Consider the following 25,761-nt stretch of genomic DNA (forward strand, 5'->3'; position numbering starts at 1 on the left):
ATAAGAGGTGAGTGCCATGTATAGTGGCGAGTGGTCTGATATTCCGCGGGGTAGGTGTTGGATCTCCGTTAGTCGATCCAGTCCCGCCGCCAACATGAACATGTAATCAATTCTGGAGAGGCTGTTATGGACACCCGAGTACTATGTGTATTGCCTATCTTCGGGGTGGATCGTTCTCCACACGTCCAGTAAACCCATGGCTTCAACAGTCTGTTAATTTGACGTGGGCGCTTCGGGGGTCCCTAGGAGGTTGTTTGTCAAGAGAGCCATCCATCACCGCATTAAAATCTCCCTCCATGATTTGCTGTTTTCTTTCTTCACCTCGACCTTTCTCAGATTTCATCCCTTTCCCTTGTTTTTCTCCCTCTGTCCTTTCTGTCACACCCTTTCATTTAATCCCCCTTTTCTCTCTCCTTCGGACCTTTCTATGCCCATCTATTTAAATATTATTGTAAGATCTCATTCATAAATCATTTTATCCTCTGTCGAATGAGCTGCAGAAAAACGAGACAGACTTTTTGATGTCTGGTCGATTTATTCTATTTCCTGTCCTGTAAGAATTCGATATACTTATTTAATACTTGCAGCATTTCGCTTAGACCTTTCAAAGAAATTTGACACTTTTGTAACACTTATGTTTTTTGTGGCTTTTTTTGTAATTTATTTGTAAAATGTTCTCTTACTTAAAATAAATCTTTTTTTTCCAGTTTTGACTTCTGCATCGATAAAGATGAAAAACGACCATCGGAAAACCTTGGACAAGTGCTCTTTGGGGAAAGAATTGAATCATCTCCCTATAAGGTTGGGTGATAACCTCGTCAATTATATTGTAAATTATTAATCTTATACAAATAAGCTAAAGGTATACCATGGTTTTCTGATTTTAAATATTCAATAACCTTTCTAAAGCTGTGCTTCAAATGCTTTATTTCTTAGCATTTAGTTCCTATCTGATGATATACACTTGAAGTCTAATCAAGGCTTCAAATGTAAGATTATCAACCAGTATGTAGCAGTTCATTGGGAGTCAACATCACCTTTGTCTAAGTTCTGCACTGAAGATAAATAAGAGTCCGTTGTTGGTGAGTAACTTCTGTGCCTTGGGAGTGCACAGCGAGTTGGCGCCTGCTGTATTGTTTGTGTGGTGGGTGATGATTAGAGGGCATTAATAGTGCTTTGGTATGGCCATGTCTAGGTGTAGGTGCTGCTGTGAAGGACCATAAGAAATGCATAGTTTGTTGACACTGGCTGTTTCTGTATTTGAATACAGCCTCCTTACAGTAGACCGCTGTCTTGGCCTCTGCCTGCGATCTCTGGAAGCATCCAGGTTTGGCCCTTTGATTTTTGTACCGGAGAAGGGGTAATGGAACCAGTCTTTGCTCCCTTTGTGGGTGTGGACCCAGACTCTTTAGCAGTTTTGCGAATGCTGATATGATCTATACCGAAAGAGGGTCCTCCTTTTTCAGCTGTTGTTCGTTTCATGCACATATGAATAAGAATTGCATCTAGCCCATTAATGTTGAATCTGGCCTTATCAATGATGTAAAGAGTTTTGCCACTCCACCAGTCAGCTGTGTCTGTTAAAGGAGTGTTTTCTTTTCATTAAACGGATGGTGATGTAGCCATTCATTGCAGTGTAGGGCATATTGATATCGTTTATGCAACCATCTTGCATGGGTAGCAGGAGCATTATGTGACAAAAGAAAAGTGGATTTGTGGCTATAAGTGATGCTTTAAGTGGCAATGGTAGATTGACTTAAAGCAGGCAAAGTTGTACGTTAAGAACTTTCGATGCTGAGGCAAGATGTATCATACGCAGCTGTATCATGTTGAATTTCCTGATCATTGAGGGCACTCTGATTCTAAGATCTCCCTCCCCGCCTCCTCCACTCAAAAGGACTGCTAAGACGTTAACGAAAAAGAACCCCCACACCCCGATTTCAGGATCCCAAGTGTGTTATATTTGCTCACCAGAAATTGCTCATTATACCCCCCTTTCCCACTAAACCTCAGGTAAATGTACACCTATGCACAAACCCTAAATCCCTCCCAGATGCTGCCCTCTTTATTCCTTTTCCCAGTATCAATAGTTTATGGACCAACGGGGAAGGATTCAGTCCTTCTTCTGATGACAAAAGTGTCAGTTATAGTATGTTATGGTCACTTGATATAGCGCTAAATGGCTCCCAGCCGGCCGGGGTGGATCTCCGTGCTAGCAACCAGAAATGGCAAGTGCAGGAAACCCATTAGAATAACCATGTTTTTAGACGTTATTTAAATGTAGAGAGATCTGAAACCTGCAGGATCTGACAATCTGAGTGAGTTGGGCTATGTAGACATTGAATTATGTCGAGCTCAGTGAAAAGCCCTGCAGGACTTCTGTTAACCCCGCATAGACTGGGAACTGAAGGAGTCTAACGTGATGGTTTGGGTACGATTGCTAAGAAGGTCCCTGAACCAGTGTAGTGCTCTCCCATGTATACCTGCATCGGGCAGTCTACGGGTTCGAATGGAATGTGAGACCGTGTTGAACGCTGCAAACAGATCCAGCATTACTGGAATAACTGCATCCAATGAGAGTCTAATGGTATCTGTGACTGCCACTAGTTCGGTTTCCATCCTGTGGATTGCTTTAAAACCTGATTGTGAGGGGTCTAGGATCTTGTGCTCTTCCAGATATGTGGCGAGTTTGTTTATGTGGGTTTCAAGGCACTTTCCTAACAGAGGAAGTAGAGAGATGGGGCGATAATTGGAGAGAATATCAGAGTTGGCATTACATTTTTTTAGTATAGGAGTTACTTGAGCAGACTTTCGCTCATCTCAAAGTGGCCAGATCTAGTGATAGATTGAAAAGGTCGGTAACAGCAGGTGCAATACAGAGGGCTAAGGAGGAGGTGACCTTAGAGGGGGGGATATGTTACGTGGGGAGCCAGATTTGGCACCAGCCAGCATCGTTTAAAGCTGCTCCAGTGAGCACAGCTCACATTTCTCTAATGTAGAGGTTCTGTTGGGGGTAAGCAAATTGAAGTCTATAGCGTGACTGTTTGACTCTGGGCAGTCGGTAAATTGTCATAGATGACAGCGATCTGATCTCCAAAGACGTTTTTGGGGGTAATGGAGGTTCACTACTAACTTCTGGTGAGTTAGAAAAAATAAGGTCTAATATGTTACCTGCTAGGTTTGAGGGTCCTGTCACCTTCTGAAGGAGCTCCAACAATTCCATATCTGTTAGGAATGAGCTATGCTGGTGTCTTCCAGGTTTTCCCCATGGATGTTAAAATCCCCTAGTAGCAGAAAAATATTCGACGATAAAATGTGTGGTGCAATGTAGTCCATGAAGGCATGGCAAAAATGTGTTTTGCCCCCGGTAGAGGGTATTCAAGAGCCCCTTTCCAACAGATGGTGGAGGAGAATGGCAAAATTCCACCAAGTCTACAAGTAGGGTAGCAATAGTTTCCACTTTCAGTGAGACTTGAAAGATGATCGACTTCCGGTCCCCAGGTCTGCTCTCTCGATCTAGTTTACTCATGGAGTCGTTCTCTGGAATGGCCAGAATGCACGGAAGAGCTGCGGAATTTAGCCATGTCTCCATAAAGAAACAGATGATAGGGGATAAAGTAGTGATGAGATCCCATATTGGAGTGGAGGACTTGGCCATGGATCTGATGTTGAAGTATTAGCTCTGAAGCGCCGTAGCTGCCTTGGAGGGCATATCCATCTGTCTCTTAGCCTGTCATAGTGTGTAAAACATTCAAACCCCTGATATAACAAAGCTATATCATAGTTGAATCTAGATGGCGATGATGGACTTCCTCAGGTGGTATGTGTCCATTCATCAGTGTAGGGGAGGAGACCATCCCTTCCCTGTGCTATGTAATAGTGTGAGGTGTGAAGCAAAATCGATCCCAGGTGGGCCCGAGAGAGGGATGCCACTTTAACACTGGAGGGATGGGGAGAGGGCAAACTCTGGTGGAGAGGGCGCCTTATGTAATCAAATAAGTGTAGCGCCCTAAGGAGAGGGAGCTGAACGCACAGGTAGTCTAATTTAGAAAGTCGGTCAATGGGTTCCATCAGTAGGTAAATCTCATCTGTTTGGATGAGTTTGTGTGTTAAGTGTTCCAATGTCAGGATCTGCCATAGTTTGTGGGACGGTGCTAGTGGGGAGAGGAATTCTAGCAGTTTCCAAAATAGATAGCAAAGGGAGCTGTTTGTCCGTGCCATACCCTCCAGAGTGGTGGGTTTCATACCCATTACAGGATTGGCAGGGTCAGGTGGGAGAGGGTACCCCAGCACGCCCTTGATGTGACCTGGGATTTTTTTCCCAGTAACTTGGTATCACGGTGCAGGACCACCAAATGTGTATAAATGTGTCCTTCTGATGGGGGTCAGGTACCATTTGTACTTTACATCAGAGCTGCTTTTCTGTGAGAGATGCTTCTGTGGGTTTCGATGATCTCTTTCCAGAGTTTGCCCCATTGCAGCCCAGGTATTCCTCCCAGCGGGTCTGGAAAGGGTGTGTAGTGCGAGGTGTGGAGTCCTGCATTGTGGCGAAAGTGCTCAAGACGAGCCATTTAGTGCCCGTGAAGAAATGGACCAATTTCTCAAGTATGGGAAGATATTGTGAGGAAGGAAGTGTGGGGCACTCCATAGCGCTAAATGCCCTGAAAAATTAACTTTCGATGTCCCTCTCAATCTGAATCAACGTATGAAACTCGGCGTGCTGCACTGGGAGCATCAATTATATCAGCAAACCCCCAGATTGTGATTATTAGCCAAAGCGTTTACATGTATGTATCTGCATAGGACCGACATACCTGAATGGCGACGGCTCTCTCTTCTATAAACCACTACTTGAAACTCTGCACGCTCTGCCGGGAATTAACCAAATACCATTCACTCGAAATTGAACTGAATCAAATAAAAAGTACAAATCTCCGTATTCTGCTTGTACTGAAAGGATACATTATAAATTAAAAAGAGCTCTAACAAGTCAATCATGCGCCCAAAAACAGTATGCGACCTAATTGTCGTGACCCCCTCTCAGTAAAATCATTAATTGACAGTCAGCGCGTTTGTGCTACAGGGACACAGTTAAATGACACTCTCACGAAGGAAACCTGGATGCATCCCAGCAGAACAGGCGCTTTTGTCGGCACTCCACAGCATAATGTTGCAATGATGACCAAAAATACAATAGTACTGACCGAATCACACAAGTGTGTACTTTTTGACTGGATTCATGTTTGCTACCCTGAACAAACCACTCTTAAGGGACAAAGCCTTGACTCTTTAATAGTGTTCTGTTTATATGTAATGCGGAGCCTAATACTCTAAATCAGAGTCTAGATTATACAACTGTACATCCTCCACAGTCACTATTGATGTATATTTATTGCACTTCTCACTCACTTATCTCACATCCTCTTCATCGTTTGGGAAATACCGCTTTACATTGGTCATGATATCAGCGCTCGATGAGTTCACTTTCCTAGGATCATAAATAATTTGTATGTGAATAAAATTGTATGTGTTCTAGTAAAACCAATATTTTGATGGTGATGGACTAGCAATCCAAGGAAGTTGAGGCTATACTTTCCCCTTCAAGGACCATTGTTTTCCTTTATCACAACACTTTTTTTTAAAGCTATCAATACCTGGACTACCGCTGGGAGCGAACCCGCCGGGATGGTTAGGATTAGGAGAAGATAGTCTGCAAAAATGCACACTTTGTGGTTAACTTTCCCAAATGAGATCCCTGAAATAGTTGGTGTATCTCTGATTTGAATGGCTAGCGATTATACTACAAGGGCAAATAGAAGAAGGGACAGGGGACACCCTTGTCTCGTGCCCCGTTCTATCAAGAACGGTGGAGAGCGCTGACCATTAAGACGTATGTATGCGGTGGGGGAGGCATAGGCCGCCATGATGCGGTCTATCGATTTGGGGCCCAGTACGATTTTATGTAGAACCGCTGTTTAAACCTGTAAGGCTTAGGGTGGTCTTCCCCTCCAACTTCTACCTTCCTCTTCCACTTTTTCTGAGCTCGTTCTTTGCTGGTATTAGGACGTTGCACACTTTACCACTGTTAACCAGTGTTTGTGCTCTCTCCTCTAAACATGGTAATATTGGCTTATCCCCAATTGGCATATTTAATTTACTTATAGGTCCCCAATAAAGTGGCACCACCTGTGCCCATGGCCCGTAAATTAAATGCTATTAGTGAATCTTCGGCACTGATTGTGCCACCACATAAGTATCCTTTTAAACATGTCTCCGGTCTGCCATTGCAGAGCCTGTGTGTGCAGTTTTAAACTGCCATTTCGATCTGGTCAAAGAAACCTTTTGGCAGGCCCAAACCTTCCTTTTTAATACATATAAGTCATACCTAGGGTAGGCCGTGGGCAGCTCAGTAGGCAGGGTGCAATGTATTTGTGAGGTAGGACATGTCCTGGTGGTGAAAAACTCTTAAATGATTTTTTCACTACTGCAAGGCCCATCTCTCCCATAGGATAACATTGCAGTTGCCGGATTGCATTTTATAAGTGTCATTTTCAAATGGCAAGAGGTAACTGGTTTTGTGTTTGGTGTCTCTGGCATCACAATTTAAGATCCGAACGTGAGATGAAGTTGGATATTGGATTGCAATTTTGAAAATGCCACTTTTAGAAATGTAACACTTTCTTGACTTAGCCATTTGGTGCCGACAGCCTGTCTCTGGTCACATGACCGGGTGTAGTTGGCAGTTTTGCTTTTTTGTATTCATACCATACAGCCACACACAATGGGAGCTCAGGTGAGACTGAATGTGCCGTCACCAGGGGCGTAACAAAGGCCCCTGCAGCCTCCGTGGTGCGTGCGGAACCCCAGGCTTCCCTACACTTGAAGGGGCCCCCTTGGCCCTATACTGAAGTGAGCGCTGAAGCACAGGGCCAACAAACAGGCCTAAGCAATGCACATCAGTTCATGTTTAGGGTAGTGTTCTGAAGATCTCCCACACAAAAAAGAAACAGTTGCAATGTATAGATTTTGTTTCTTGCTTGTGTACAGAGGCCTGGAAGGAAAGGCACCCCAGGATTTATCTGTGAATCTGAGCGCTGGAGTGCAGAAAGAAACATTCGACAGAGCAGCGACCAAGAGAAGGTTAAAAGGAAGTTCAAAGGAAGAAGCAATGCTGAGAGGGAGAGACAGATGATAGAACTGTGTGTTCACGCAAAGGGGCTTAACAACCCCCCCATGGGGCAGGAGGCCCCGTGACCCCTCAGCCATGCTCCTCGCTTGTCCTGATATCATGCAGCAGACAGCAACTTGCTCTGTACTTTGTGCAGAGACAGTGTGATAAGTTGACACTGCTCTGAAGAAATGGAAGTAACACTTTGTTACATTTTAGGGAGCCACTGATTGTACAGGAAGCCAGACCAGGGTTTTTGTAATTGCAGGAGTGGGTGAAGGGCTCTTGCAGAAGGCCTGGATGGATGACTAAAGCAGGATTTAGTGTTTGACTGTGGACCCTCCCACATCCAGCCTGCACCCTCAGGAAGTGTCCATTATCGGAGTCAGACTACAGAGGTGGCATCCAACAAAGAGTAAAATGGTCTCATGCGTCCTGGTCCTGCAGTAGCCTTCTCCCAGGCCAAGTTGGCATCCTTCAGCTGCTGAAGGGCTGTGATTCCTGTGGATGAAAGAAGTAGCGAGGCTAGCGCTGGACTAGCTGGTGTCCCCCAAAGAGGCGAGTCCACCAACAGACCTTTACTTTCTAATTTGGTGTAATAAAGGGAGGCATGGAGTAACTGGCAGGCCCTGGGGGTATTGGGCTGATGCCATAGAAGCATTCATTATGCCTCACCCCCTGGTCACACCAGACTTAACAAAAACCCCAGAAGCCCCCACTCGGGCCCCTGCAAGTACTGAACAAAGGCGACATTTTTAACAATGGCTGACAGCGGATGGAACCTGGGTAGGAGTGACTCCTTGCATTGCTTGGTCTGGCTTTTCAGAGGTAGGTTCGGCCCCCCAAACCTCCCCAAAGTGAGATCTGACTAAGTAAATGCACCTGCATTAGGATTTCCAACCTCAAGCAGAATTATATTTACCGCAGATGTGGATTGCACATGCTGCACTGGTCTGAGAATAGAGAGGAGAACCAAGCCAGGTTCAAATTCGGTGATTCTGGCAGTGGTGCTGACAGCTCAGACTGTCAGTCTCTAGGTATTTTAGCAGGGTGGCCCTATGGTTCAGAGTCCTGGCCTGCAGCTCTATTCCAATGATCCTTTGAATAGTGGACGTTGCTCCTTTTACATGTATGGGTTTCCTCCATAATTATTGAAAGCTGGGTGAGAAAAATGGGACAGCTTTTCTATTTTTCAAACTGCACTAAAATGAGTTCACTGCACTTCCTTAAAATGTATGTTTTTCGTGTTGTGGAAAGCACTGAAAACTTGTGTAAAAGCTCTCAGAGCTCTGCTACTCGAAATAAAGCAAACATTCCAACCACCATCGTCGCGCTACATTCAATGTACTTATTCCTAGTGTCTTCCCATCATCTTGCAAATCTCTACGCCCAACACAACATCCCTCTTTTTCCCTGTTGGTTGCCTCACTTTTTATTCTGTGGGATACTTGATCTCTGTTATCTCCTAACATGTAGTTTCCATCCTGCTTTATTTCCTCCCCTCTCTATAGCTACTACTATGACGTACTGTTCTTCTGTGCCTCTTCCTCTTTCTTCCATATAGTGCCCTTCATTCACTGTGAATGACCCTCAATTCAGGCAATCTTACTCTCTTGAAGCATCTGCTCAGAGGTGGTCACTCGTGACCTTCCATACCCCCAGTCACTTTCTAGCTCTTTTGTTTCTTTCTCTGTTTTTTCCCTTGCTTGTTTTCTTCTCTTTCCCATAAATATCCCTCTTTTCTGCCCTTACCTCTCTAACCTGTTTCTCTCACTCATTTCTTTATCTCTTTGCCAACTGTCCTGACTTTCTAAGTAGTCTTTCCCTCTCGTTATCCCTAAATCTTTCACTTACGCTCTCTCATACACATTATTTAAGAGTGCTCCTCCATTACTCGCGGTCTATACCCACTTTTTGTTATGACTGTCCTTCTCAATCTACTTTTCTTTCTCTTTCCTTGACTGTATCATCTTGCATCCTATTTCAGTCTCTCTTTCCCCTTATATATATCTATTATGGCCTGCTGTCTCTCGCTATTTGACCACTCTTATTTTCTTGCTGCTTCTTTCCTCCTGTATTGTTTCTCGTCAATGACTGTCACTCTCTCCTGGCAGTGTCCACCTCTCTTACAGCTGCCTCCTCTTTATGAATGTGTTTGGTCTAACTATGATTCTAACTCATGCACTGCAATACATCTTTCATTATGTTACATTGATTGTTCATTTTTGTTCCCCCCCTCCACTCTATTCCCTTGTATTAGTTCCTTAGCTAATCTGATTAGTGTTTGGAGCATTGCTGAATAAATGAGTGTGCCAGTTAATTGTCACTGTGCTTAATGGCAGGGGCATAACAATAGCCCCTCGCAGCCCGGGGAGGACCCGAGCTCCAGGGGCTCACCCCTGGCACTGTGCACGTGCGGCGGGCCCCTGCCCTGAGACAAGCCCACACTGGCAGTACCTGGGGTTTCATGGGGCTGGTTTTGTTAGAGTGGGGGGCGATTATCTTATTGGGGATCTACATTACATAAGGCCACCCGACCCATCAAAGGTGTTTGGCGCGGCCTAAATGCCAGCTTTAGAAGTAGCAGCACTGGGACTAAACTAAACGCCGTTGTCCCTCTTTTATTTCCAAGTCAGGCATCACAGAAATAAGAGACCACATCTCTCTGCGCTCACTCATGCAATAGCAGATGGCACAACCTATAGCAGAGCGCCAGTCTGGTCCTGAAAAAGCTAATTGCGGTTGTTGGTTTTGCAGGTCGAAAGGTGATTAGTAGGCTGCCTCAGTAGAAGTTCTTGAGTTGGGCTTAGTGAATGGGCTCGCACAGCAAGGCATGGGTGAGCACCAGGACGGCCGGGCCCTGTGTCATCGTAACAGCTAAAGCTCAGCAGTCCCAATTACTTATATGAGGAGTTTATCGCGCATCCGCACCGAGTTAGACCTGTTAAGCATTACAAGCACACGTTTAAGGCCAGAAGAGTACTCAGATGCAGCCTAATCACCTGCAGTTTCCTCCTTGAAATATAAATTAAACATGCTAATATGTATATCATTGTTTGTCGGAGACCACACAAAGTCGGCGTGCGTCTTATGTTGTCGCCGCAGTTGGCATGGACGCTTCTTCCAGAAAGACTTCATGCATTTCAGGATAATAAAAGAGACTTACTGCAAAGGGCGGCAGTTTAAAGAAAGTCATCTTAGTGTATTTTTTACTTTTTTAACAACATTACTAGATAATCGGATGAATACAGATTCAGATGAAACCACTATTCAATGAGTGGAACATGCACTGTATGAGTTGGATGTATTTGCTATTTCAGCCATTGATGTGTGCCTTTAGTGGTGAGAGCCTGTCTGCTACATCCTTTCACCAATCTGGAACTGGCTGGATCATCTAACTCTATTTTCTATAGCTATGGTTGAGGATGAACCTGTGGTAGAGGCCCCTGCTTCTGCACTTCTGCCGCTCTTCTGTGTAGTATGAGACCATGAGCCTTAATCCGAAACCCAGCCGCACTATAACCAAGTGCCACGCCAGTGTTGATTGATCAGTGTTAAGGAGCTGACTCCTGTGAGTCAGTCTGCCTGTCCAGGACAAGTCTCTGTGACTGCTCTCCTACCTGTCCACACCACATGCCCTCGGCACCTTTGCTAATTGTTATCTGCCTTCTTCAGATTGCCCAGTAGTGCACACACTTCAAATGAAAAACCCAAACAAAAGCAATTTAAACCAATCTTTACAGTACAGGAGACCATCTCTTTTCAACTTGAGAAAACTCAAGGTTTGCATATCAGTACAGGAACAATTCTTTTTTTTAACAAAACTGTGGACATTGTTTTGATGAAATAAAAAAATAAAAAACCTTTGGAATATTGTTCAAGATAGATCTCCGCTCCCCTCTTTGACTCTGAAATGATCAAATATACTTCGATTACACAAAAAGAGTGTATCTGCAGGGCTGAAAAGCGCCTCCAGCACTTTCCACTAAATTTTGTTTAGGCTGCCACCTCCACTGACTACTTTTTTTATCGACTCGGGCTGCACTCCCCTGGTGCAGACTGGTTTTCCAAATGACCATGCATCTTTTTTTAGCCTGGGTTATCTGTGCATCTGTCCATGGTTGGTCATTTGGCACCATAGCTGATTTGCTTTTAGAACTGTTGTTAAAATTCATCAGCCACTTGAAATACAAAGCTTCTCTTGCTACTTTTTAGGTCTCGGCTGGCGAAAGCAGCGCGCATACGCTGCTCTCGGCATCCGAGAGCTTCTTGAAATCAATACGGTCGAGCAAGGGGACTTGAAGCCCTGCCCCCTCTTTCCATTGGCTTTGCGTCATAGCTTAGGCTAAACGCAGGCTTCTCATTGTAAAGGAGGCTTCTTAGTCCCTCCTTGTCTCCTTTTGGCCCCGCCCACCAGGATTTGATCTGTCACATGCGGCGTGATACTGTCTCCTTTTACTGGTCCCTACGCACTCTTTTCCACCACACGACGCTGGGCTCGCAGTCTTGTTATTTAATTGTTTGGCTGTGCGCGCTATTCACTTTTGCATATGTTTATTTCAATATTTTGTAGCGCAGTCCGCTAACATTAGCAGCTGCGCTTTTCACTTTTGCATATGTTTATTTCAGTATTTTGTAGCGCGGTCCGCTAACATTAGCGGCCGCGCTTGGTTATTTATTTTATTAGCTAACCTGCAAGTCGGGCTCCTACAGAAGGCCAGCTAATTGTTGTATGGGAGGGCGCAGTGAAATACAGTTCCTTGCGTGCTTAAATACGACCCCCAATAACCGCCCCACTGTAATTTACTTCGACCATCCCAAGTTATTTTCCGCTTCGTAGATGGTACTTTTCTGTACTGTGTACCCCTACTTGTTATCCAACCTGAATGAATATCCAATAGTTGAATCCCAATTGGGAGTGAAAAAAAAGTCGGAACAATAAAATCATTATACAAAGAATCGTTCCTCGAAAATCAACAGGCTAGTGTAGTGAAAGGTCGTGGTGTCAAAAAATGTAAAAAGCTGTTCATTATAAACCTGTAAATCTCAGAACATTTACATTGGTAATTACCACATTGTAAAATGCAGAACATCTACACTAAAAGATGGCTGCCACGCTTTACGATGGTTACAGCGAAATGTTTCCCAGCAGGCAAGGTGAAAACGGCACAGGAGGGGCTGAAGGAAAAATGTACGATGGAATGAGAGTTCTGGACGACGAAAGTGATGAGATGTACGGGGGAAGGGGAGGTGCGCTAGAGTTGGGAAAATTTAAAAGCCATGTTAAAGGAGGCAAGCGGATTGCACTTTTGCCGGTGAGGTTGCTTCTGCCCAATGTGAATGGTGGTTTGAAGGCGAACGGGGCTGGTGCAAGGGACAGAGGAGGTAGGATACTTTACCGCCCCATTACATTATTAAAAGGGGAAAGCATAAAGGAAGAAAGCAGTAGGGTGGTCCAGGTTTGTTCACCTTCTAAGCATACACGTGAAGAAACGCACAGCGACCTGAGTTTTAGAGAAGATCGAAAAAAGTAAAATCCTATGCAGCACCTTTTTACATATAAAATAAACACTTTACTTCTCTCAAGCGCCACAATGTGGTCTAGTTTGCAGCGTGTGCTATAAACGAAGTCCATCGCACCTTCTATCCATGCTTGAGAGCCTTGTCTGAATTATTACAACCAGTGCTTTAAATGGGCCGGTACCCACCGATACGGAGTACTGGCACTTTTAAATTTTCGCCCCTTGAGTACCAGAACTTATTCTAGGACAAGGAGAGTACCGGTACTCATGGGTGCCTTGCCTAGACACGGGTGGTGCTGCTCGAATTTTCTCCTGCCTTGGCAGCACTTTTCACATGACCTGCTCCGATTCTGCAATCCTGAGCTGAGCTCGCACCAGAGTGCTAGAACAGCAGCTCTTGTCACCTGGACACAGCATAGTGCCAATATCGGCAACAGTTATCACAAAGCAATAAGTACATAAATAAAACACACGACACTGTAATGTAAGTGGAGAAATATTGCTGCAGGTTTATTAGCATAACCAATATGCAAACAAGGTGGGTTATCTTACGGGCGATCCCAGGGCAGGCCAGCCCTATGCCGCCTGCCCGTCTGATAAGCCTAGAGTCACCATGGCAACGCCAACTGGTGTATACCAAATATTGGGAGGGTCCACCCCTCCCATCCGTGGACCACCAGTCCACATGCTTCACACGCCCCCCCGTGATGGGTGGGCGGAGCATACATGGCAGCCCCCGGTTGCTCAGACCCACAACCGCCTTTCGGTTAACGGGGCGCCGTCGTTCTTCCAGGGGACCCGCTAAACATCCCTGGGTATCCTGGCTTAGCACCCCGCGGTGCTGCTGCATGCTGTACCCCTTGGTATGTGCAGACCCTGGATCGCCCTGTAACTCCTCCTGCAACACAAAGTAAAATTGTTAGAAAAAACCTGCCCCCCCCCCCCTTTTGTCCCTCCGGACGCCGGGTAAGCGGAGGGGCGGGCAAGGCGAACGAGCGGACAAGAGGACGAGGAGGGGGCGGAGACAGTATAAGTACCCCTGTCTCCTGCCCGCCCTCGCCGGAAACAGCTATCTGTTGGGGTCTCCCCCGGACTAGCCCAGGGACTCGACCTCCCACCCCTTTGCCTTCCTGTGGCACTAAGGCGGCCGCCCTCCAAGGGGCGGGCCGCTGCGCAACCATCCCCCGGGCAGCCTTACATAGTGCCAATATCGGCAACAGTTATCACAAAGCAATAAGTACATAAGTACATAAATAAAACACACAACACTGTAATGTAAGTGGAGAAATATTGCTGCAGGTTTATTAGCATAACCAATATGCAAACAATGTGGGTTATCTTACGGGCGATCCCAGGGCAGGCCAGCCCTATGCCGCCTGCCCGTCTGATAAGCCTAGAGTCACCATGGCAACGCCGACTGGTGTATACCAAATATTGGGAGGGTCCACCCCTCCCATCCGTGGACCACCAGTCCACATGCTTCACACGCTCCCCCGTGATGGGTGGGCGGAGCATACATGGCAGCCCCCGGTTGCTCAGACCCACAACCGCCTTTCGGTTAACGGGGCGCCGTCGTTCTTCCAGGGGACCCGCTAAACATCCCTGGGTATCCTGGCTTAGCACCCCGCGGTGCTGCTGCATGCTGTACCCCTTGGTATGTGCAGACCCTGGATCGCCCTGTAACTCCTCCACAGCCTTGGGAGTGGCCACCGTCACTACCAGGGCCCCCCACCAAGGTAGACCTATTTCCTTACAACCTGCTGCAGCCAAAGCTTCCCCTAGGTCCAGTAGGTCCAGTCTATTCGCAACCCGCAGCTGCCAAGGCTTCACCAAGGTCAAGTAAAATTAAATTCATGCCTAGCGTGGAGAGGTGCACCCCATCACCCTCCAGACACCCTGTTGATTTGGCGTGTAAAAGGCCATGCCTGATGAAGCCAAAGCCTCTTAGCTCAGTGAACTTGCACATGGCGCTATTAACTATTAACAAGAGGACGAGGAGGGGGCGGAGACAGTATAAGTACCCCTGTCTCCTGCCCGCCCTCGCCGGAAACAGCTATCTGTTGGGGTCTCCCCCGGACTAGCCCAGGGACTCGACCTCCCACCCCTGTGCCTTCCTGTGGCACTAAGGCGGCCGCCCTCCAAGGGGCGGGCCGCTGCGCAACCGCCACCCCCCCCCCCCCCCCCCCGGGCAGCCTTACAATCTTGTTGTGCTTCTCTGCAACTCTTCTAGAAGCGTGGGGCGGCAGGGTGTTTGGTTTACCCTTTTGATCCTGCACAGTGGGAGTTTAGAGTCCATCATAAAACTAATGGAGGAGGGTGTGGGGCGCATTCTTTAGGGAGTACAGCTTTTTACCATCCCATTGTTTTAAATGACTGAAAATGTTAGTATGATTACCCTCAAACAAAAAAACACCTTAAAGGCAACACAATTTTGTTTGGTTTGGTGCATTTAAACGACAACACTGCTGTTGCCTTTTCAAATAGATCTACAGTTCATTAAATTAGGAGGTGCCGGGGAGAGGCAGAACGAAGGGGCGAGCCAGGGTGCTTTATCAAGAGCGCAGAGTTCCTGTGTCAAGCCCATACAGTAGACCCTTGAGTTTGAAAGGCATTTGAGCAGATCCCTCACACCCTCCCCAACCCAATTAAATGCATGAGACAATAGACGTCCTTCAATTACTAAATGCTGGGAGCTCGGTGTGCGGAAGAGAAGAGGGCAGGAGGCACTTTTCTGCCAAAAGCATAGTTTGTAGGTTTTATTATTTGTAGCTCGACCACTTATCAAACTGTAATCCTAGGCAGATTACTTGTTTCCTCAAACTGAACGTAAATGGTGCTTTGAGATGGCTGTGTTTCATGTGTCCGGTAAAAAAGGTCAGCAAAGGTGCGAGGAGTTCCCCTTGAAACATTTTGACCCTCTTTAGTAACCTGTATAATGCTGAAAGGCTGAATTTTTATTAGGGCAGACAAAAGTTACCTAAACATTGGTGGTTTTACGTCCAGTTGTATACAGTTGCGTTGCCTCCTTGGTTACCGGCACCATTGTAGCAATCTCAGCAGAGAGGCCAAGAACTGAATGAGCCCCATTGCTCTCCATTTTGGCAGCCTTACCTCAGCAGAACGCGATGGTGGGGGTTTATGTTTTTGCTAATGTGGCTCGTCTGTGATCTCGTCTGGTGCCTTTCACACTTCCCTAAATGCCCCAAGGGCTGCAAGGCTTTCAGCCGACAGTGTGCACTCACACAACTGAGCAAGTCAATTCTTGTGGCTGATGCCCAGGTGTTTTGACATGGCCTGCCAGGATAGCTAGAATGCCAGTGCCAGGGGTTTGAGGCGGGGGTGCCCATGATACAGAGCATTTGGGTTGGTGGCCTTTCTAACAACAGCACCAATCTGAAGCCCACGCCATTCTGACCTTCTCGGTGGCCCTTGCTGCCCCTTGTTTGATTACCCTCCAACAAAAAAACACCTTAAAGGCAACACAATTTGTTTGGTTTGGTGCATTTAAACCCCTTGTTTCGTATGGTAAACCATACATATTCCAAATGAGACAAGCAGCTCCATTGAATGCCTTACACTTTCAGACAGTTAAAGATTTTTGTTGGTAATGCTTTTGCATGCTGGGACTCGTAGTTCCCCTTTCTCATAAGTAAGGGTTTCTAAAAATTCCCGCATGCAAAGTTTTGATGGCAAAAGTCAGAGACCGTTTTGAACATACCATTAATAGTAAATGCTTTATAAATGATTATTAGGGCAATAACCATTGAACAGATACTTCCGATTTTTTCACAATGCACTTGGATTTCTTGCATATAAAGTTTGGTAAGGTTGAAAACCTAGCCCCGCCCCTGGCTCCGCCCCTAGTCCCGCCCACACTCCACCCCCAGTCCATCGCTCCTTTTGGAGAGTACCTGCACTTATTTTTTTCCATTTAAAGCACTGATTACAACACATTGTGAAACGCCCTCTACGTAGAAGGGCGGTAGATATTCCTGTACATTATGACATCAAACGTGACGTGCAGCGGCGACCAGCTGTGCTTGCATTATGACATCATAAAGTGATATACGGGGACAGAGGGGTGCCTTGTACATCATGACCTCACACAGTGACGCGGAGCCGCCACAACGAGGCCTCGCTGCATTATTGCATGTTTTTAATTTCATGATTATTATCGTGATTGTATCTGGAACTCGTTGGTGTGTAAATCTCCTCATGTAACTTACTGGGCTCTATTAAGCGCACTGACACCTTTGGGTAAAGTCTGCACTATAATAAACTGCAGTAAATAAAATAAATTAAATGAATAAATACATCACTAAGTGATGTGGGGGGTAGAGGTACCTTGAGCATTATGACCTCACGTGTCTTACAGAGCAGACCATGGATGCTTGGTATGTATGCCCCCACACATGATGTATAGGGGAGCCCGTGGGACTTGCGTCAATTAGGACCTCACACATCAGTCATTGCACCCGCACTGACAAAGGAATGAGAGAACGCAGAAACTGACCTCTTCCCTTCAATTAATCTTTTTTAATTTAAACTCGGTTGACATTGACTAATCAGGTCGAAACTAAAATTGAATTAAGAGGGTGCTGTGTGTAAATGAAGGGGGCAGATATGACGAAGTGAGGCAGCAGGTGGGTTTAAAAATGCAATAGGTCTCGCCTTTTATTAAGTTAAAGCCATTTGCTTTGCTATACAATACCATTAGCAAAGCAAATGGCTTTAACTTGATCAAAGGCGAGACCTATTGCATTGTTAATGCTTGTTCTTTCTGTGCCTCCTCTGAAAGAAATGCAAATGTTGAGTCTCTCAGAGGTGTCCAACATAGGTCTAGGAGAACCGGATCCATGCAAGATATTCAGCTATACACGCACTATGTAAACCAATGCAATTTAGAGTCATTTTATGTGCATGTCTTCTATTTGGATAGCCTAAATATTTGGCTAGGCCCTGGCTCTCCTGGACCTACCTTGGATGCTCCTGTATTTTTTACAGCGCAATGTCTGCCTTTCCGTCATAACTCAGTCTTGAAGTGGTCCTTGTCATTTCTAAGGTGCAAAGGATAAAAAAATACACAACGTAGCTCTTTTGAGAACAACTGACTAAGGATTCTATGGTTTGCTACCAAGTTGGTAATATGTCAGCTCGAATACACAAGCCACCATTGACTGTAATATTTATTAGAAAGAGATACTTTCTCCAGCATGTGTGTGTTCTTGACACCACATTGCCAGTGCAGCCCATGCCATTGACAGGAAGTGTGGGTGGGCATATTCATGATATAGTTTTACAGTGGCTGAAAGTATTGATAATGTGGTCATAATAGTAAGAAGCATATTAGTAAGAGGAATTTTATTGACATCATATTAGATTTTTTCTTTTTTTTATTTGACAATTTTTCAGATAAACAGTTTTTTCAAAATCCTGACTGTAATGCCCTGGGTTGCATGGGTGAGGCTGCCTTATGTGTTAGTTAGCTTGGCAGGGCTTTCGGATGCCTAATTTCTTGGATGACCCTATAAGGGCAGGTCTCAATATTTGAGTGCATGCCTCAAACCAGCCCTGTTTGAGGTTGCACCATTGTTGTTTTTAACACCAGAGTGTAGTAGATTGTGTGACTCTAAAGATGATTTTGAAAACCTTAAAAACCTGTGATCGTTCTGTTTTAAATGAAAGGTTATATTAAACATAAAACTATGAGGGCAACATTGTAAGAATCGGACCACCTTATAGGAGCTGCTATGTCATGTATGTTGGGTTATGGTAAAATGAAATTGCACAATATATTATGTTGTTCAATAGTATGGTGTGCCAAGTTTTTCTATGTGTTACGTTCTTAGGCTTTTATATTGTGTTATGTTATCGGGTTGTGATACGGCATACCGTTGCTGACTTAGAGTGCTGCAGGCAAATAGAGGTCTACTGTAAGACACACTAGGGAAGGGGGTGGGCACAAGAAGGTTTAAACAGCCAGCTCCTTTGCGTGGGTGAAGGGCACCATCTGGCAGTTTTCAAGCTGTATCGCCTTAGTCTTCGTGGGCAGTGCCAGCTCCTTTGAGGCATATTTCCACCTGAGCAGGAAGTGGACCCAGAGCCTCTTTGCATTCTTCCTCTTTGGGGGTTCTGTATTTCTCTTCTCAGGGAGAGGTGGTGGGAAAGCGTTGCTTCTATTGGGATGTTTTCAGTGTCTGGCAGCCCCCAGTTGCTCAGGCTGCTTTCCAAATGAGGCTTGGTGGGAGGTAGCTAGGCTCAGCCTGGCCTTTTTTTCTCTCTCCTGATATCTTGCTTCCTGATCGGTGTTGGGCCTTGACCAGCTGCGCCACAGAAGCTAGATCGGACCCTCTGTGCAGATGATTGCTCTGGCTCAGCTCTTCTTGGTGGGATCCTCAAGACCAAAATGAGCCAGACTTCCATGTGGCATCTGTCTGCCACTCACGCAAACATTACAGACAAAGCAGTGACCTTTGATTGAAAACGTGCAAAAGAAAGACTTATAGATTTAGTGGTGCTTCTCTGGTCTATTTCCTATGTTCTCTGTAAGAAAGTGGGTATGACTTGGTATCCTGGTGCACTGTAAGGTCATAATTTACTATGTTTTAAAAGTTAATACATTTGGATATACAATGGAAAATATGTTGTAAAATGCACAGCTTTTGCTACTTAAAAAAACAAAAACAAAAAATTTGGGGAGAACCCCCACCCCCAAGCCTACTTGCAAGGATCAGGCTGGCTCACTACGTACCATAGAGGGACTGGTCTGACAAAAATGCCAGGGCTGCTTTGGGTTCCCAGTCCGGCCCTGGCCTGCGAGCTCCTGACTGGGTCCAGAGCATGGGGAGGCCCCCTCCAGGTACTTTGCAGGGGGGGCCCTCAAGTTTCGTCACGCCACTGGCAGGATGGGAGGGAGGTACCGGGCCCAGCGTTGCGGACACATGAATAGCCTGTGTCCTGTCCCCACACAAAAGGACTAACGACCCAGCATTGTTACTTCAGCTAGCTTGGAGCCAGGGCAAGGGGTGACAGGGAATTCCTTGCACTTCAAAACCGCTGTCTAGAACCAGGGCACCAAGGTATAAAAGATGGACAACAGACGCCACCACTTAAGTACACTTCTGGACCTATGAATGCTCTGCCAGGAAGGACTGCTCTGCTGCTGAAGGATTGCCACACTGCTGGACTGCACACTGCTGGACTCCCGCTTTGCTTTGCTGGCTTCTTGCCTGGGTGAGAAAGATTGGACCTACATCAGAGTAACTCCAAGATCTAGTTGGCTCTCCTCCTGATTTGAAGCCTCAGGGATATAGCAGGCTTCCAACAACATTGTATCTGTACCTGAACTCTGCCATCTGTGAGCCTACCCTGCCAAGTGGCGCTACCCCAGTCCTAGAGCCTTGGCCGTGCCTTAAGGTACTTTGTTAGCCTTTGTGGATCCAGCAGAACCGAAGCATCACCTCTGCTGCACAGCTCAACCCCGAGCAGAGCAGACGTATCGCAACTGCTACGCAGATTGGACACATTGCAAAGACTCGCATCACCGCTGCAGCCCGCATTGCCTTTGGAACCGCCACTGCGCGACGCATTCTCAGCACAGGCCCTTGCATCTCTCATTAATGGCAGCCTCAGTGACAATCCTTGACCCCGCCTCACAGCTCTTCTGAACCAAAGCATCGCCCGACAGTGGACGTAGCACTGTAAGCCCAGTCGTCTGGATCCTCAATGTGTACACAACAGGACCTCGCACCTCTGCCTTGCCACATCTCGGACCCAAAGCATCAACTCGACTACACGACACATCTTGGACGCGGATCCATGCAATGCTCCTCAAACCAGGGTTGAAGGTACTTTTGGTCAGTGGGCCTAACTGGATCCCTGTGATCAGCCCGTGCTCCATCGCAGTAGGCCTGAACTTGTGACTTTGTCCCAGTCCGACACAACCAGATAACCAAAGTTTGTGCTTTATGCCTTTTGGTGTTGTTTCCTTTGAAACCTTTAGAATTCATGATCTCTGATTCTACTATTTTGATTTTTGTCGTTTTGGCCTTGGTTTATTTAGTAAAATCTACTCTGATTTTCTAACTCTGTTGTGGGCTCCTTCTGTGGTGCGTTTTTGCTGTGTTACTGTTTGAAGTGTTGCACAAGTACTTTACACATTGCCTCTAAGTTAAGCCTGATTGCTCTGTGTCAAACTATCAGGGGATTGAGAACAGGTCAATTTGGGGTTGGTTGTGCCTTGCACTGACAAGGATTGTGGTTGCTGCTTGACTGTAGCGCACACCCCAGTCAACCACCAACTCAATTTCTTACAGCCACCATCAAGAAAACCCAATTTACCCAGTTGAATGCCTTCTCTGCATCCAGGGAGAGAAGTAGGGAGGGATGTTATGCTTGTGTATTTTCTCGAGAGAGTGAGCCAGACATCAGATGTTGCCTGCTCGCTGTCGGTGGTGGATAAACACAACTTGGTCTGGGTCGACCAGGCTGAGTAGCAGGGGTTGCAGTCGACACACCAAGACTTTAGCATAAATCTTGGCATCTGTGTTTAATAAGGCAATGAGACGTTCGGAGGCACAGTTGGTATGGTCTTTCCCAGGTTTTGGGATGAGTACAAGCTTGGCTTCACACATTTTGGGGTCATGCTTGTAGTTGCAGTGAAGGAGTTGAAGAGCGGGGTGAGGTGATCCAGGAGAAGAACAGGAAAGTTTTATAGAATGTGACCGGGAGGTCGTCAGGCCCCGGAGTTTTCTCCCATAGGGAGCATTCAGAGCGGTTTTGCACATCTCTGTAGAATCTGTAGGGGCCTCCAGGAGGTCCCGGTATTTTGGGGTCTTGGGGTCCCATTCACAGGAGTCCAGATATGTCTGTGTATCTTGGGTAGGATTCTGAGCCCCGCTGGTAAATGTCTTGATAGAACTTTTGAAACATTCTTTGTTTCTATGGTTCTCTGTTGAAGGTAAGAATGAACTGAAGCAGCTGAGCTGTATCCATTTCCAGGGAAATGAGTGATGCGTAAGGTCACCTAAAAGGAGTCCCACAGGACATGAGGTGAGTGTCTGGTTGTGAGTTTGTAGTGAAATAGTCTGTGATGGCCAAAGCCACGGTTTCCCTATTAACTGGGGCCCTCAGGATGTCCAGTTTCAGGTGCCATCGTGATTGGTTCTTGGAAGGGTTGCATCCACTTGACCAGGACAGCTCCACATGGTCCGATATGGAAATATCCAACATCTCCACAGAGCCCAGAGTAGGAGCGAGTGGGACACCAGGAGGTGGTATATTCAGAATTAGGAGTTGTGTACATGAGAATAGCAGGAGTACTCCCTGATTCCTGGGGTGTGGTAGCACCAGGTCTTCTCCATGCCTAGTTCAGTGAGGACTCAGAATAGTTGACATCGCGCACACTCCCTGGTAAGAATTTTAGTTTCTGTAAGGATGGGTCCCACACCAGGTTAAAGCTGACCCTGGCAATTATGTCCCCTTTGGCATCCTTCAGGTGCAGAAGATTGAAACCCCGCCGACTTTCGGGTAGGCAAGGCACAAAACTGGTGTGTGTAGCATGCGTAACGCATACGGGGCTGGTCCCTAGGTAGGTGGTGAGTTTCTTGTAGAAAACTTATGTCTGGGTCGTGTTGGAAGAGGTATCTCCAGATTTGGGGCCGCTTGTTAAAGGAGTTGAGCCCCTGACATTCAAAGAGAGGAGTTTCAAAGGGTGGGAGTCCCCTATTTGGTAAACTTAGGGTGGTTTACGAGCCTCATGGTTGACACCCCTAGGTAGGCCCCATGGTGGCCCGAGACAGTCTGACCTCCACCTGAATCCCTCCCCACCCCCATCCTGGGAGAACCAAAAACGTAACATCAAGGAACAGGTGGCCAACAGGACCGTAGACAACCTCATTTTTGGTTTTTATTGTGTGGGTGATGTCTCCGATTCACCCATGTCGAGGTGCGACCCTCCATAGTAGATGTTGGGGGTTGATCAAGACGATGGACAGTGGAAGCAGAGTTGTGGCATGGTCGGGATAGTTCGGGGTTGACAGTCTGACTCCACAGCATGACTGCTCCTGTGGTCTACTCAGGCCTGTAATGTGGGCTTAGGAACGAGTCTGCTCTGGGCCCATTGGGGGAGTGTCTGCTGATGGCCGCTGGGACTCTGGGAAGAGGAGGGGGTCCAGGTGCTGCAGGTATGCTACAGCATCTGCTTTAGTTGTGTCAGAGGACTGCAGTCTGGCCCCATGTGGTCTGAAAGAGTGAGCAACATTATGCCACCCGAGCGCCATTCTGGTCTCCTAGGCGGTGCCGTTCTGGTCCCCCCTCAGTGGTCCCCTCTGGTATCGCAAGATCCAGGAGTCTTGCGTCCCTCTGCAGGGAGCGTATCTGTCTGATTCTCTTTTTTCAAGGCAATATCGGGCCGAAGGAGTAGCCCCTCTGGTATTTGACATTTCACTCCCGGACCCAATCTGTGATGGTCTTTTAAAGTCTGTGTTTTTTTTTTAGGGTGATTATCACCATTCCTTAGAGGTGGACAGTCAACCACTTGTAGATTAAGTCCGCCTTACCCCTGGCTGTACGCATGATTTCTTCTTTATCCTCAAAGAAGTGGACACAGGTGATGATATCAGGGGTCCCCCTGTGCGTGGCAATGAAAACAGTGTCCTGCAGGGGCTCTGTCCAATGGGGTCTGGGGGTGTGGCAGCAGGTCTGGTTGGTCTCTGATGGCATGCAGGAGGTCTCGGATAAACCCCAGAATATCGTCCCCTTAGGCACCACCTAGTATATTACTGCGATGGCCTGTAGTTCAGTCTGGTACTCTTCCAGAGTGCGCATTCTTTGCCTTAGCATTTGGTGTTCCTCCGATCTGGTACCTAGGCCACGCTCCACATTGTCCACCATCACCCAAGTCTGTGATTTTATTTGCGTAGGTCCTTGAGGTATATTTTGAAATCTGTTTTGAAGGAGCCGATCTCAGAGCGAATCTCCTGCAGGAAGCTTCGCAGATATTCCTGGGTTATGGGTGTGGTTGTTTCGGGAGGGTCCAGGGCTGGGTCCTCCCGCAACGACAGTCGCTGGGGTTGCATGGCCCCAGAGGTCGATTACTAAGCCTTACTTGTGTTGTTTCTTTCACCATAGTTCCTTAAGGGGCCAGGCGTCTGGGTGTTAACACTGGAAAAGGCCGTGAGGGCCAGCGTTGTCCTTAATGGGCGACACCCCGTTGGGCCATGCACTCGAACAGGGAGTGGTAGTTTGCCGATGAGCAATTGACGGGGGCAAAATAATGCGGCCAGGCTCATGGTATGTGGGGGGGGGGGGGGGGGGCGCAAGCAATGGTGCTGTGTCCTGCAGTCCCCAGCCCACTGATCTGTCTGGCCAGAGACCCCGGGGTAGGCTTGGTTCACCCATGTAGTAAGCTGGTTTTCTGTGGCAGTAACCCCCCCACCTTTTGCCAGACTACTGATGCACTTTGACGTGATGTGCCCTGGGTCCCTGCCAATCAGGTTCCCAGGGCTTGTTGTTCTTTCCCAAAACTGTACTTTGTACCCCCAATTGGCACCTCTCTGGCCACATGTCAGTCCCTTGTAAAAGGTACCATGGGTACCAAGGGCACTGTGGCCAGGGAAGGCATTTATGGGCTGCAGCACTTATTGTGCCAGTCTTAGCAGCCCTGTACCTTTACAAACACACACACACACACACACACTGCCATTGCAGGCTGTGTGTTTTGGTGCAGAACAAAATGAAGAGTCGACGCCTACAACCCATTGCCCTGGCATAGGCCAGCCACCCCTCTAGCTGAGTGCACTATACCAGTGGTGAGGGTACAAGTGCATGAGCCCTGTACCCCTACAGTGTGTAGACCAATTCTTAGACATTGTAAGTGCAGTAATGCCATTAAGAGTATATGGTGCTGGGAGTTTGTCATTCCGAACTCTACAGCACCATAATGACTTTACTGAAAAACTGGGAATTTTGGTATCAAACTTCTCAGCACATTAAATCCACACAGATCCCAGTGTGTGGGATTTAATGAAAACTGCACTCAGAGGGCATCTTAGAGATGCGCCCTGAAAAACGACCAGCCTCTGGTGGGTTCCCTGACTGATACACACCAGCCTGTCACCACAAGACATGTTTCTGGACCCCTGGGGTGGGAGCCTTCGCTCCCTGAGCCCAGAAACAAAGCCTTTCCTGGGGAGAGGTGTTCACACCTCCCCCCATGGCCAGGAAGAGCCAATCTGTGGCAGGGGACCTTCAAAGGCCTTGCCGCCTTTGTAATGCGTCCCCCAGCCTCTCCTGCTATCAGGAGGAGGCCCCCTTCCTGTCCCCTCTCCTTTTTTGGCAGGAAGACAGGCGGGAAAAATTAGCCAGCCCAGAAGGTGTGTCAACCTCTGCCAACCCTACCCCTCAGGTGGGGAAGGCGAGGTGAAGCTCACTCTTCAGTGTATGCCATCTTGCAGATGGCAGGTACTCTCCAATCAGGATTAGGGATTGTGCCCACTCCCCCAAGTGGGGTCAGCACACCAAGGGTGTAGTCACCCTAGGTCAGTAGCCCATTGGCAACTGACCTCGAGACCCCTAAAATACCCCTTAAATACATTATTTAGGGGCAGCCCTGGACCAAGAAGACAGATTCCCGCAACCTACGAAGAAGGAGGATGAAAGAAGATGCCCAGCAGAGGAGACTGCAGAGAAGAACTGACTTGTCCCCAGCCCTACCAGCCCGCCTGCAGTTTCCAGAGATCCTGCGCCAAAAGTCACCTTGTCCTGCAGCCAGCGACCTCCAGAACCCTGGGAGGACTGACTGCTTTCAACAAAGACCGGCTCTTCTGTGAACAGCAGCTCTGTTCAAAAGTAACTTCCAAGACCGACTCTGAACCTGCTGAAGACAAAGAAAACAGACGCCTGGAACCACCACTGCACCCGACGCCTACGGCCCGAATCCAGGTGGCCCACCGGTCCCAGTGAGTCCTCCCAGCGCTCCAGAGCCCGAGTCCACTGTGGGTTGACCCCTCCAGGACTCCCCGAGATCGCCTGCAACCTCTGCACAGAGACCCCCAACTGCGAGTTGCCCAG

The 25,761-nt window shown here is 47.3% G+C and overlaps 1 protein-coding gene across 1 annotated transcript in view; it reads left to right on the forward strand.

Annotated features, from left to right (window-relative positions):
• The window catches only part of LOC146829304 (transmembrane 9 superfamily member 2-like), a 669,393-nt gene that overhangs the window by 47,010 nt on the left and 596,622 nt on the right, over nucleotides 1–25,761 (forward strand). The window contains exon 3 of the mRNA XM_085607971.1: nucleotides 708–801. Coding sequence (XP_085464097.1) covers nucleotides 708–801 — 94 coding nt within the window. The remainder of the gene's footprint in view (nucleotides 1–707; nucleotides 802–25,761) is intronic.

Source organism: Triturus cristatus, chromosome 5_2, assembly GCF_964204655.1.
Source record: "Triturus cristatus chromosome 5_2, aTriCri1.1, whole genome shotgun sequence".
NCBI lineage: Eukaryota > Metazoa > Chordata > Amphibia > Caudata > Salamandridae > Triturus > Triturus cristatus.